General features: G+C 63.7%; 2 protein-coding genes across 11 annotated transcripts in view; both read right to left on the minus strand.

Annotated features, from left to right (window-relative positions):
• Positions 1-988: 988 nt before the first annotated feature.
• Positions 989-2,909, minus strand: NKX6-3 (NK6 homeobox 3). Its single transcript, XM_075444804.1, has 3 exons — positions 2,528-2,909; positions 1,296-1,465; positions 989-1,219 (listed from the first exon to the last, which is right to left on the minus strand). Exons 1-3 carry the CDS (start codon positions 2,907-2,909, stop codon positions 989-991), a joined length of 783 nt encoding a protein of 260 aa, XP_075300919.1.
• Positions 2,910-3,903: 994 nt separating this feature from the next.
• The window catches only part of ANK1 (ankyrin 1), a 68,892-nt gene continuing 60,313 nt past the window's right edge, over positions 3,904-12,482 (minus strand). For 7 of the 10 annotated variants that reach the window (XM_075444627.1, XM_075444629.1, XM_075444632.1 and 4 more), the window contains 6 exons: positions 11,256-11,808; positions 10,344-10,602; positions 8,967-9,050; positions 8,549-8,716; positions 8,133-8,254; positions 3,904-6,127 (listed from right to left, as the gene is read on the minus strand). In XM_075444627.1, coding sequence (XP_075300742.1) covers positions 8,156-8,254; positions 8,549-8,716; positions 8,967-9,050; positions 10,344-10,602; positions 11,256-11,808 — 1,163 coding nt within the window. In that variant the 3' untranslated portion in view covers positions 3,904-6,127; positions 8,133-8,155. Of the gene's footprint in view, positions 6,128-8,132; positions 8,255-8,548; positions 8,717-8,966; positions 9,051-9,232; positions 10,094-10,343; positions 10,603-11,255; positions 11,809-12,482 lie in introns of those variants that run through there. The other 3 variants (XM_075444625.1, XM_075444633.1, XM_075444630.1) reach the window with 3 other exon arrangements.

Raw genomic sequence — 12,482 nt, forward strand, 5'->3', positions numbered from 1 at the left:
GCTTCGGCCACCCCCAGGGTGCAGGGGGGCAGCTTGGGTTGCAGCCCCCAGCACCTCCTTCATGCCTGTGCCATGCTTCTAATCAGTATACGCTGGGCCGGCAGCACCTTATCTCCTATCGATTTCCTCCCAGGACACGGCTGGTCTGTTTGCTCAGGCCTGGCTGGCACTTAGCTGGCACTCAGCCAGACAACTGCTGAGCCTGCCAGGCCCCAGCAGCATGCCCGTGCCAGCACGAGGCATCCTGAGCAGCTGGGAGAGACGGCCCTGCGCAGCACCCTGGGCACACAGGGGCTGAGCTATGGGGAGCCAGAGCAGGGGGTGCCGACCCACGTGCCCACACATGTGTGCACACAGCCCCCGCCGCACCAGGGTGCAGCACCGTGGGGAAGGGGGCCCAGGTTGGCAGCAAACACACCAGGGCTATTGACACCACATCAATCCTGCAGCCCCGACAGGTGAATGGGCTCTCACTCACACCATTAAGATAAACGATATTTATTTGCTACTAATAGGTTCCAACAAGAGGCCCCAACAAGTGACTTTTGAACCAGCACCGCTGCTGGTACACACCCGAAGTGGGGAAAACCCTGGGAAATGTCCCCAAGGCTGCCCTGCTCCTGCGGGCTCCTCCTGCCCCGCACACAGCACTGCAGCCATGGTCCCTTCCCTTGCCTGGCAAGCAGACCCTGCCCCATATGGGCTATTCCAGCCCCTTCTCTGGCCCAGCCTCACAAGGCCACCCTTGACCGCACACCCGCGAAGCAAGCGCTGGGACTTGGCTGGGGCTGGGATCTTTATTTCATCAATGCCGACAGCACAGCCGTGCCTGATGCTGCCCACACATGCTGCTCCCAGCCCCACGAGCCATGATCCCTGGACAGGAGCCACCAGGAGTGGGGCAGCAGCCACCCCATCCCCACAGCTGGGCGCCTGCTGGGGGTCACCTAGGTGCCCTGTGGCCCAGAGGGGTGGGCTGTGCTGGCGCTCAGCCGCTGTGCGTGCCCAAGCCCAGCACTGAGAAGGCCGCACGGTGCTTCCTCAGCAGCAGCCGGATCTTCTCATCATCCGAGTCGGGGTCCAGGGGCTTGTTGTACTCGTCGTCCTCTGTTTCAGAAGCCGCCCGCTCTCCACCAGAGCCCCCTGACCGCTGCGAGGATGAGGAGGGCTCCAGGGCACTCTTCTTCCTCCATTTGGTCCGTCGGTTCTGGAACCAGACCTGCTGCCCCAGGGGCCTGGCTCGGTTAGCAGCCACTACGCCATGCACCCCATGCCACATGAGGACCCACACTCACCTTCACCTGGGACTCAGTCATGCCAAGTGAATAGGCCAGCCGTGCTCTCTCTGGACCTGCCAGGTACTTGGTCTGCTCAAAAGTCTTCTCCAGAGCGAAGATCTGGTGTCCCGTGAAGGTTGGGCGCGTGTGCTTCTTCTTGTGGATGCTGTCAGCCAGGTGAGCAGGGGCTGTGGGAGAGGAGGAGGGAGGCGGGTGAGCTCCTGGGCACTCTGCAGTGCATGGCCCTGGGCAGCTGTCCTCGTCCTGAACACCCACCAGCCCTCAACACCCACAGAGTCACTCCATGCTGGCTCCCCGGCAGATTACAACCATATTCTGATGTCAAGGTTTCAGCCCCCATCCCAGGAGGGCTGAGCTGCCCTCTGTACGGGCCCCACAGAGCCAGAGCCGGGCTATGCACCTCCTGCTCAGGGACAGTGCTAATTTGTTGTGGTGAGTGGGGAAGGGTCATTAGCAGCAGTGCATGACCCCAGAGCCACGCAGCACCAGGAGCACCATGCCGCCATGCCCCACAGCTTGCAGGATGCCTGACGGCAAGGCAGGCAGAGCTGGTTAGCTCACAGCTGTGTCAGGAGCAGACGGCCGAGCTGTCCAACCCGTTTGCTCCAAGCCCTGTCTGCTCCAGGAACATCACATGGAGAGGGGGAAAGGGTTCTGCGGCTGCAGGTGCTGAACCCCTGCACCCAGCCCCTGGCCCAGAGCCTACTGGGGCTCCCCATGGGACAGCGGGAGCACCCATCCTGCCCACTCTCTGGCACGGCAGCAACGTGCTCTGCAATCCGCCTGCCAGCTCTCCACCAGGTAGGCAGTGCTGCCAGCCCAGGGCCAGCCATCCTGCCCGGCTCTGCCCCGAGCCGGGCCAGACACTGACCCCAGTGAGGCTGCCGGAGGGACGGGGGATATCCGGGACGGCAGGCTCTGCCTGTCCTTGGCAGCTGTGGGTTGCCTGGGGGCTAATCAGAGAGTTAATCTCTGCCATTGGAGCTGCCCCTGCTCTTGAGCGGAAGCCTCTGCAGCAGGTTGAGGTCCAGCAGCTCTGGTGCCGAGGCCATTCCGACCATCCTGGGGCAGGGTGACCAGCCATGCCTCATGCAGGGCAATGGAGGAGACATGGCCTGGGCAGCTGCCCCACATCCCTGCCCCAGTGCCGATGGGTTGGGGCTCTGCGGGGTGCCCACCGCCTGCGGCACCCACCCACCGCCCACCCGCCCCGGCCCCGCTGTACTTACGGCCGCCGCACTGCCGGCCGCCCCGCCAGTCTGGGGCCGTCTCTGCCCAGCAGCTCCGTCCCCGCGGCAGGTACTCGCCGCCGGCCTTGGGGAGGGCCCCCACCTGCGCCCCGTAATAGACACCTGGGGAGCTCAGTCCGTTAAATCCGCCTGCGTGCGGGTAGCTGGGGAGGAGGCTGCTGCTCGGCGTCGCTGTGGGCCGGCTGAGGATGTCGGAGATGCCGTGGGGGGTGCCGGCGGCCAGCTGGGCGCCCAGCCCAGGGGGCCCCAGCTTGTAGAAGGAGCTCTGCACCGAGTACTGGCAGACGGGCGCCTTGGCCTCAGGGAAGGGGCCCAGCGAGGGGCCGTTGAGCAGGAAGGTGCCCGGCAGGTTGGCGTCCATGACTCTGGCGCCCAGGCGGCCCTCAGAGTCCGGGTGCCCTGGGGTGCGACGGCCAGCCCATTCCCGCCAGCCCGGGGGCTACCGGGCCCCGGCGTCCGCCCTGGCTGGCGGGCACCTGGGTGGCCCCGGGACCCTGTGCGGGACCCCGTGCGGGGTGGTCGGGCGGGCACGGGCAGGTCCAGGGCGAGGGCCCCGGCCGACCCGGCCGCAGTGGCACCGGCTGCGGGCACCCAACTTGGGCTTGGGAAGAGCCAACACTTCTCTGATAAAGACGAGGTCTATTAGAATACCGGGCGCCCATTGGCCGTGCGGCGGCAGGTGGCACTCCCATTGGCCGGGTCTCCGCGGCCTCGGCCGCCATTGGCTGCGCCGCTGGGCCAGCCCGGGATTGGCCCGGCCCAGACAAATTGCGCTTTGAAAGCGGGCGGCGGGGGGACGCGGCGGGCGCGAGGCGAGGCGGGCGCTGGACAGCGCCGGGAGGGGCGGGGCCTGGCCGGGCGGGGCCCCGCGGGTGGGGCCCAGCAGTGCCGCTGCCCCCGGTGCGGCCGGGAGACCCCCCCACTGCCCCCCTCCGCCCCCGGTGCGGCCGGGAGACCCCCCCACTGCCCCCCACCCGGTGCGGCCGGCAGACCCCCCACTGCCCCCCCCCGGTGCAGCAGGATGACCCCTCACTGCCCCCCTCCCCGGTGTGGCCGGGAGACCCCCCGCTGACACACGCCCCCCCGGCGCGGCACGGGGCGGCGGTGGCAGGGGCTGGCGGCCGCTGTTCCGCCCGTCTGGGGCAAGGCTGCTGCCGGATCAGCCCCAGACCCGCTCGGGGGTCCGCACGCTGCTGCAGCCTTTGGCCTCCCCATGCTGCTCCCTACGCCCCCCCCCCCAGCTGCCCCCCGCCCTCCTGCACCTGGGCCCGGGTGGAGGGGGGCCCACCCGGCCATGCCCCCCACCCGTGGCCTCAGCCTTCCCCACACCCCTGGAGAAGTAGAGGGAGACATGGTGTGTGTTGGTTTCTTTATTAATTCATAGTCTGATAGCTGGTGTAAAGGGAAATGATCTATAGATCAGGGGCTAAGACAGGGAGATCCAAAAGGCTTGTTTCCATAACAATTAAAAAAAGGAAATAAAAGTAATTTTTAAAACTTCTAAAAAGCATCTAGTGTGCAGACTGCAGCATTCTCTAGGCTCAACGCCGGGTGCAGCCTCGCCCTACCAGCCCTACGAGCAATCTGAGCGCAAAGCAGTATCACTGCCGGTGCCTGGCACGGTCGCAGCACAGCACATTCCCTACGGCGCACACACGGCCAAAGCACAGGACCCGCACACAGCTCTACGGTGATGCTACAGCGGCAGCTGCTGCAGCGGGTCGAGGGAGGTTACTGTACACAGCAAGGGTGTGCCTGCATGGCTCAACTTCGGGGTGGGGAAGGGGCTGCTTTGCTCTCAAAGGCTAAGCTGGGTCATTTGCTTTGCTGCAGCTAAGCTCCTTCCCGACTGCCGGGCAGCCAGGGGCTGTCCCAGCTCACACGCACCCACTGTGAGTCAGGGCTGCCCTGCCAGGGCCACCATCGCATGGCCTGAAGCGGGAGGTGGGCTCGTTCTGCACGTGGCCACAGAGCCAACAGGTCCATGGCCACCTCCAGGCAAAAGAGCACGGGGGTCTCCACCCCACTGTGCTACAAAGAGTGGGCCCCCACGTTGGTTAGGTACAGGACAGAGTCGGGGACATGGGACCTCCTGCCACTACCTGCATCTGGCCCTCCTGGGGTCAAGCATTGTAGCAGATTCAGCGTACCGCACATCTCCGAGCTGCCCGGGCAGCTCTGCCCACCTCTGCTCTCAGCAGCCCCAGGGCTGCGCCCGCTCCTGGGGTGACTGCCTGCTCCAGGCTGCTGCGGCAGGGCATTTCCCCAGGCCGAGGTGCAGCTGCTGGGGCAGCAGCCACCCTGTCTCTGCGCACAGTCCGGGGAGGGTCAGCAGCCATGTGGCCCACGGGCTATGCCCATTTGTGCCCTTGTAGGGAGGCCAAGGGACCCTGCAGAGCCCTTGCATGGGGTATGCAGTGCAGGGCTGCTGGCTCCTGCCAGCTCCTGGCTCATCTCCTGGGCAGATATTGTACTGAGTAGAGATAGGCACAACCCTGTGTGTACTGCACAAGCATCCCCTGCTCTGCCTCACTACCATCCTCCCTGGGCATCAAGCACCTCCGTGCAGGCCTACAGCTTCACCCCAGCTGGAGCCAGTACACACTGGGGCTGGCACCATGGACAGGCCCATGGGTCTGCACCTGTGGGCCCCTCTCTCCAGGCCAGGAAAGGCCCAGGCTCAGCTGGAGGGGCACAGGGCAGGGGCAGTCGGCTGCCCTTGTAGTCCTGTAGCCTCCCAGCTCCGTTCACCAGAGCTGCTCACGTATTCCAAAGGTTTTGCCCCTCCTGCAGCCTGAAGAGGTATTTGGGAGTGGAGCTATTAGTGCTTTGTACATACTGCTAGAGTGTCCCTAGGGGTTTGCATAGTATTTATTAGTTCATATACACAAGGCTGATTGCTGTACAGTTTACACTTTCAACACAAGCAACGAGCTCAGTGCTCAGCCCAGAGCCCTGCCCTGGCAGGAGACGTTGCACGTGCTGGGGAGATGAAGGGCAGCCCTGCAACCAGCCCCTCTGCCCAGGGCAGTTGTGCTCCTGCAACCCCACCTCGCACACCCCCTGCAACTGCTGCCCTCCCCATCGCCCAGCACTCACTGAGAGGGATGAGAAGCGAGTCCAGCAGAGGCAGCACGTGCGACAGCGGGTCAAGCCCCTCTCCTTCCACGGTGAGCAGTGCCCTGCTGCCCCAGCTTCTCTCTTGCAGCTGGAGCACAGGCGTGGGGATGCACACGTGAGGGTGGAGTCTCCTTCCCTCTCGTTTTCTGCCAGTCCAGCTCTTGCCTCCCAGAGGGGCTGAGAATGCCCCGGTGCGTGCTGCTGTCTCTGGGCTCCTGGCAGCAGCGGGGCAGGGACAGAGGCCCCTCTGTCAGTTTTAAGTACTGTAGCTCATGCGTCTTGCAGTCAGTCAGTCATGCGGATAGGACGGTAAGTATGTCTCGTACAGAAATCATGCCATTAGCCTACAGAAACATGTACAGCCAGCCCTGCTCCCCTCCACTCTCTGCTTTCCTCTCCTCTCTCAGGTATTTGTCAGAATGCGTGTGGAGTTCAGTGGTTTGGTGTTGAGGTGAGATCCTGGAAAGACACAGAGAGAGACAGAGATGGGGTTACCCATCATTCATGGCGGCACAGCCAGGAGAAAGGGTGGGGGCAGCCAAGTACGTGGCAGTCTCAGCCCCTTCTGCACCCTGTGCTTGTCCCACATGCACTCATCCTGCCCAGCTACCACAAGGAAAGTTTGGGGGGCTGTCAGAGAGCACCAGTAAGCGCCCTGTCTGGAACCAGCAGCAATGGCATAGATGGCATTGATGGTGCTGTCCCAGCTGCAGAGAGCAGCAACAAGTGGGAGCTGAGCTGCACCAAAGGCAATGTGGCACTGGGAAGGAGCTGGGAGTGTTGCTGTAGGCTCTGGGATAGAGGAGGCCAGCCCTGAGACCCAGCCTCAACCAGGGTGACTGGCTGCCCCCCACTCTCATAGAAGTGGGTAAGACCCCATACATTCCTAATGCACACCCTAGGCCACTTTTGCAAGCTATGGAAAACAGGAAGAGAGAAGGCTCTGGGAGACCTTAGAGAGCCTTCCAGTGCCTCAAGGGGCCTGTGAGCAAGCTGGAGAGGGGCTTTTTTACATGAGCATGGAGTGATAGGACAAGGGGTCATGGCTTCAAACTAAAAGAGGGGAGATTTAGATTACATACAAGAAAGAAGTTCTTTGCTATGAGGGTGGTGAGGCCCTGGCCCAGGTTGCCCAGAGAAGCTGTGGCTGCCCCCTCCCTGGCAGTGCTCAGGACCAGGCTGGATGGGGCTTGGAGCACCCTGGGCTGGTGGAAGCCGTCCCTGCCCACGGCAGGGGGGTGGAACGAGATGGTCTATAACATCCATTCTATGGTTCTGTAAGACCAAAGCAGCGGGAGCGGTGCCCCAGACAGAGGCAGACCCAGGGACTGTCTGAGGAGTGTGGCAGGCTGTAGGTGTGGGGACACAGTGTGTATGAACACGTGTCCACAAGCACAAGCCTCTTGACTGCCATGCACCCACAGAGAGCCCACTAACCAAGTGGAGAGAGGAGGGAGAGGGAGGACGGACAGACACAGCCATGCATGTCCAGCGGAGGCCAGAGGACTGGCCGCCCCTGCTTGGCAGCCTGCTCCCTGGCTCTGGCAGTGCCTGGCAGCACGTGTGCAGCACCTTGCCCCAAGTGCGGCACCGCCAGCCCAGCAGCGAGCGCAGAGTGATGCGGCTGGGTCCAGTGTGCTGTGCCAAGCACCTGGCCTTGGGCCTGGTCTGTCCCACCAGCAGGGAGGACAGGGGAGCAGGGAATGCATGAGACTCAGGGGCTGATCCAGCGCTCACACCGGGGACCAACGAAAGCAACGCCCGGGGCCAGACAGGCCCCCCGCCCCGACCCTGCAAGCAACACACTCCGCACCCACCGCTACCGCACCCCACTGCTCCCGCACCTGCATGTCACGGCGCGCGGCGGGCAGCGGCTGCTCCCAGCTCCCGGCCATGGCCCGTGGGACCGGGACATGCTCTCCAGGCCGGGTCTGCCGGCGTCCGGCCGCACGCCTGGGGCGGGCGGGCAGCGGCACCGGGCGCCAAGGGCTGCTCTCGCCGGCCACACACCTGCACAGCTCGGCTCAGGACCCACGCCAACGTGGCCCGCTCCCCGGAGCGGTTCTGGATGGGGATCGGCCCTCCACTGCAGCCCAGCCAAGCCAGGAGTGACGACCCCGTGGCCCCGCCGCTGGGGACCATCACCCCGAGGGCCCGGGGCACTGCGGCCACGGTGCTGAGCACAGAGCCTGACCCCGCGGTGGTGGCCGGCTGAAGTGTCGCTGCGGAGTGAGGCACCCCGTGCCCGTTGCACCCAGGCCCTGAACCCAGGAGCAGGCTGGCAGCAGGGGCACACCGCTGCCCACCCTCAGCATTTCGCTGCAGCACAGCAATCCCTCTCTGCAGGCCGAGAGCTAGGCACAGCCCCGTTACGCTTTCCCCAGGAGGATGTGTACAACCAGCAGCTGAGTGCAGACAGCAGCATCGGGAGCTGGGACAGAAGGAAGAGCAAAGGCGGGGTTACCTCAAAAGAGGCCATTTGAGGGGTCACTGCTTCCCCCTTTTCAGGCTGGCTCGTTTCACTATCTGAGCCCCCATTCTGCCCCCGGAGACCTCCGGTTTCGGGACACGCACTCGCACCTCCTCCTGAGCAAGCCGCAGCGGCAGGAAGCAGGACATCACCCAGGTGAACAGACAGACGGACATACAGAAGAGGACAGGAGAGGGAAAGGCAGAGTCAGTTGGCAGAAGACATTGAGCAAGACGACTGGTGCAGTGGGCAAAAGCTGCCCCTGGAAGCCTTAGAGGGGAAACAGGAGAGGAGAGCAGGGCAGAGGAAAGGATAGAGGGTGGCGGAGCCCCAGAGTCTGCGATTCCTGCAGAGGCAGTGCTGGCCCTGGGCAGGGTGCCTGCAAGGGCCGGCTGTAAGCCACACTGTACCTTGGTCCCCAGACCATCCCGGTGCAGGATGGAGTACTTCATGAAGTGATCGTCGTCAGCCTCCAGCTCTCGGGGCTCCTGCAGGGAGCCCTCCAGAATCAGCTCCTCCTGTTCCTGTCTATCACCCGTGTCACCAGGGCCCAGCTGACGCACCACCTTCCGGATGACCTGCGAAGACCCGCACAGCCGGGCATCATAGCTAGCCCCTGGGTACTGTGCCGCCCTCCACGCAGCGTGCAGCCTCTGCCCCAAGCACAGGGTCTGCCTGGGGAAGTGCCATGGCCGTAACCGCAGACAGTGGGCCGTAAGGGCCCTGCATGGGCCCCTGGGCTGCAAGGAGGAGCAGGGCAGCCAGGCAGAGAGGAGAGAAGAAAGACTGCGGCATGCCCTTGCCCACACCATGCCTCTGATCACTCACCTTCTTCGTGATGATATTGCCTTGATTGTCTGTGAACTGCTCCTCAGTCACTTGCTCTCCAGGAAGATGAAGGACTTCATTGCCCTGCAGTGACAGGAAAGACATCAGGGCATTTCAGGGGGGGAAGGTAAGGGGAGCCCCTTTGCATGCACAGCAGTACACCTGACACACACCCCCCCGTCTCTGTTCTCCTACCCCGCCCCGGCCTTTCGCTGCTCTCCTCTGCACCTGCCCTGAGGCTGGTCTCTCAGCTACCTGCTCATTACCTTCACAAGGACGCGCCGGCGGACAACCCTGGTGGAGAGAGCCTCCTCGTCATCCGCCAGCCCCTGGCTTTCCCCGAGCTCCTTGTCCAGCTCGCGGTGGGCGTGTTTGAGCAGGAAGCGGAGAGAGCCCCTGACGATGTGCGTGACGTTCTGGCAGCTGACCAGGAAGAAGGCCAGCAGCACCAGGGCAATCAGCAGCTGGGCCAGGAAAGCCCACATCGTGCCTCAGCGCGCGCAGCAGCACGCGTGCCCACCGCTCATGGTCCAGCCATGCTGTCCGGCTGGGACGGGCAAAGCCCCCGGGGCAGTGGCAGGAGCAGCACTGCAGGTCTGCAGCCCGCCCAGCACAGTGCCGTAACCCTAGCTGCCGCAGCTCCGCTGGTTGCAGGCAGCCAGCAGCGAGTGGGGAGGTGGGGCGTCCTTTGCCTCACAGCTTCTGTCAAAGTCACGGGGCCAGGACTGTGACAGCACCACCCGTCCCCAGCCAGCGGTGACTGGGACAGCCCTGTTCCCACTTCTTCGTCAGCTTGCCAACAACCTGTCTTCCTGGCTGCAGTGGGAGGGCAGTGTACAGTCCTCCATCACTGGAGAAACGAAACCCCAGGCAGGAGCCTGGGGTTCAGGGTGTCACTGGAATCACACATGGCTTGGGAAACACGCACTGCAGCACTGAGAAACCACCCCCAAGCATGGCCGTGCTGCCAGGATGGCTGTGCATGCCCTGGCCAGGGAAAGGCACCTGCCCTCACCTTGTACCTGCCAGCTCCGTATGGCTGTGGCAGATGCCCACCACCCAGCCTGGCCCCCCAGCCCAGCTCTATTTCTGGCTCCAGCAGGCTGTTGGGCCAGCGGCCAGGGCAGATACTCGATAAGGAAGCAGGCAGCGAGGTTAGCTGTGTTATAAATGGAGAGCAAGAGCTCAGGTATCAAGCACAGCAGGCTATTCTGGGCTGAGAGGCACCCCAGGGGTAGGGTGCAGGAGGCATGCCAGGAGACTTGTGCCTCTGCTAGCACCCGGTCTGCCTGACTGGCCATGCGGCAGGCTCAGGAAAGGGCTGTCCATAGGGCCTCCACCTCCTGCAGGGCCAGGTCCCCCTGCTCTTACCCTCACCTGTCCAAAGAAGTGTCTCTCTGCCTCCTCCTGCCAGCTGCCCGTGGGGTGCTGGGGCTGCCAGTCGCTGTCCTCTGCAGAGCTGACCCGCATCAGCTCCATGGCCGGCACCAGGACCTGCTCTTGCTCCTGGCCCTGTGCCCCAGCGGCCACAGCGTGCGTCGAGAGCAGCCTTCGGGTGACCCCCTCCTGCCAGGAGCCCGCTGTCAGGTCCTGTAGGCAGGAGATAAAGGAGCCTTCTGCATTCCAGTCCCTCAGCCTGGGCACCGGAGAGGGACAGGGACAGGGAGAGAGAGACAGAGAGAGAGAGAGGCAAGTCAGCTTTGCCATGAAGTGCTGCACCCTGAGCACCAGCCTGCCTCCGGCCAGCACGCCAGCGCAGCCTGCACCCCACCAGGCACTAGGCTCCCCAGCTCACAGCACTGCCGGGTGCCCGGCACAGGCAGCACAAAATGCAGATGCACAAAGGGCACAGGTCTCCTCCCTGCCACGCTCCCTGCCCACGCCACAGCCTCACAGGCTGGCTGCGAGGGTCTAAGGCAATGCTGCAGAGCATTGCTGGGCTCTGCCAGGGACCTCACAGGACTGGCGTCACTGGCAACGCGGGAGGACACGGCCCAAGCTGAGATGGCTCTAGTAAGCACAGCCTACATGCAGGGCCTGGCTGTCCGCCCCGGGGTCCCTCCCAGGTGCTCTGCAAGGAGCCCCCCCAGAGCATCTCCCGAGAGATGCAAGGCACCTGGCCCAAGCCACTGCTCTGTCTGCCGGGGATGCCCGGGCTCCAGGGCTGGAGACCAGCAGAGAAGCAAGCAAAGCTGTGAGACCATTGCAGCTGGCCCAGCCCAGGGCAACAGCTGGCGAAGCAGTTCTGCTCCCCTCCCATGGCCACCCCAGCACCCCAGGCTGCTGTACCTGTCTGTACTCTTCTCCACAATGTGGCTAACGGTAGGTGATGCCGTGATCCTGGCTTGCACCTTCTGCTGAACTGAAACAAAGGAAACTTCACTCTCCAGGTCCTGCTCCCTGCTCCCTGGCTGGCGATCACCGGTTGGCATCTTCCCCTCTGGCCTCTGCCCCTCCTCCTGCTCTAGCAGGTCTATCAGGCCATTCATGGCATCTGAGTCCACTGTGTCATCCTCAACCAGGTCCATGGAGCCCATGTGGTCCGGGCCATGCACGTCTGCTAGAGGCTGCCCTGGGAACCGGCCTTCGCTTGTGGCATCTGAGTCCTCAGCCTTGCTGCACTCCAGAGAGGAGTCCTCAGCAGTCACCAGTGAGGGTGTGAGCCCCGAGGACCACACCTGCATGTCGGACATCTCCATCAGGGCATCCTGCTCGGTGGCAGCCATGGGGATAGCATCCATGATGGCCACCTCATTCCAGTACTGGTCGGCACGCAGCGGGGATGGCAGCGTGTAATGCAGGGAGGCGGGGGACAGCAGCTCATCCTGCAGCGAAGCGTAACCTATATGGGCAGACAGAGGTGACATCTCCAGCAGCCGTCTCACGCGCACACACAAGCACAGCAGGGCAAGAAGGGAAACAGCCTCCAGGAGGGTGCCTGCCCCAAGGACAGGTATGGTCATGCCACAGATCCCAGTGGCTGGGCTGAGCAGGGCTCTGCTCACAGCAGCTGCTGGCTTTTGCATGGTCCCTGCAAGTGCTGTTATGCCTCCCTTCAAGTCCTGGGGCTGGCCTGGGCAGTCTCTGGGGCTGCCCGCTCCCTGCGGTGAGGACTGGCCTGGGCTCCACAGGATGCCCCATCCATGCTACAGGACACAGTGCCCTCTTTGCTGCCCTGCTCCATCAGCCCCTGAGTCCCTGTCCACAGTCCCCATCCAGCATTAGCTGGCTGACAGTGCGCCTGGAGTTCAGGTCGCCAAGTCTGGCAGGCACTGACTCCCAAAGTCAACCCTCCCTGCAGCACAGAGGAGCAGGCTGGAAGCAGTCCCATCAGCAGGGGAGGATGGCACTGGTACGTCATGCAACCCTGAGGCCCTGTGGGATGCAGCCAGGGCCCTGCAACCCTGCTGCTGTCTCTGGGATACAAGCAGTTGTCATGTCCCCATCACCCAGGGCATGTGCACAGCCCAGGCACATCAACGTGGACTGCAGCCAAGCCAGGCACTTCTACCCACA

Source organism: Opisthocomus hoazin, chromosome 28 (genome assembly GCF_030867145.1).
Source record: "Opisthocomus hoazin isolate bOpiHoa1 chromosome 28, bOpiHoa1.hap1, whole genome shotgun sequence".
Taxonomy (NCBI): domain Eukaryota; kingdom Metazoa; phylum Chordata; class Aves; order Opisthocomiformes; family Opisthocomidae; genus Opisthocomus; species Opisthocomus hoazin.

Coding starts and splice junctions, on each gene's coding strand:
- NKX6-3 (XM_075444804.1), bottom strand. CDS start 2,909: ATGGACGCCAACCTGCCGGGCACCTTCCTGCTCAACGGCCCCTCGCTG. Junction 1,466..2,527: donor CGGCCGGCAGTGCGGCGGCC/GTAAGTACAGCG, acceptor CCTCTCCCACAG/CCCCTGCTCACCTGGCTGAC. Junction 1,220..1,295: donor TGACTGAGTCCCAGGTGAAG/GTGAGTGTGGGT, acceptor CTGGGGCAGCAG/GTCTGGTTCCAGAACCGACG.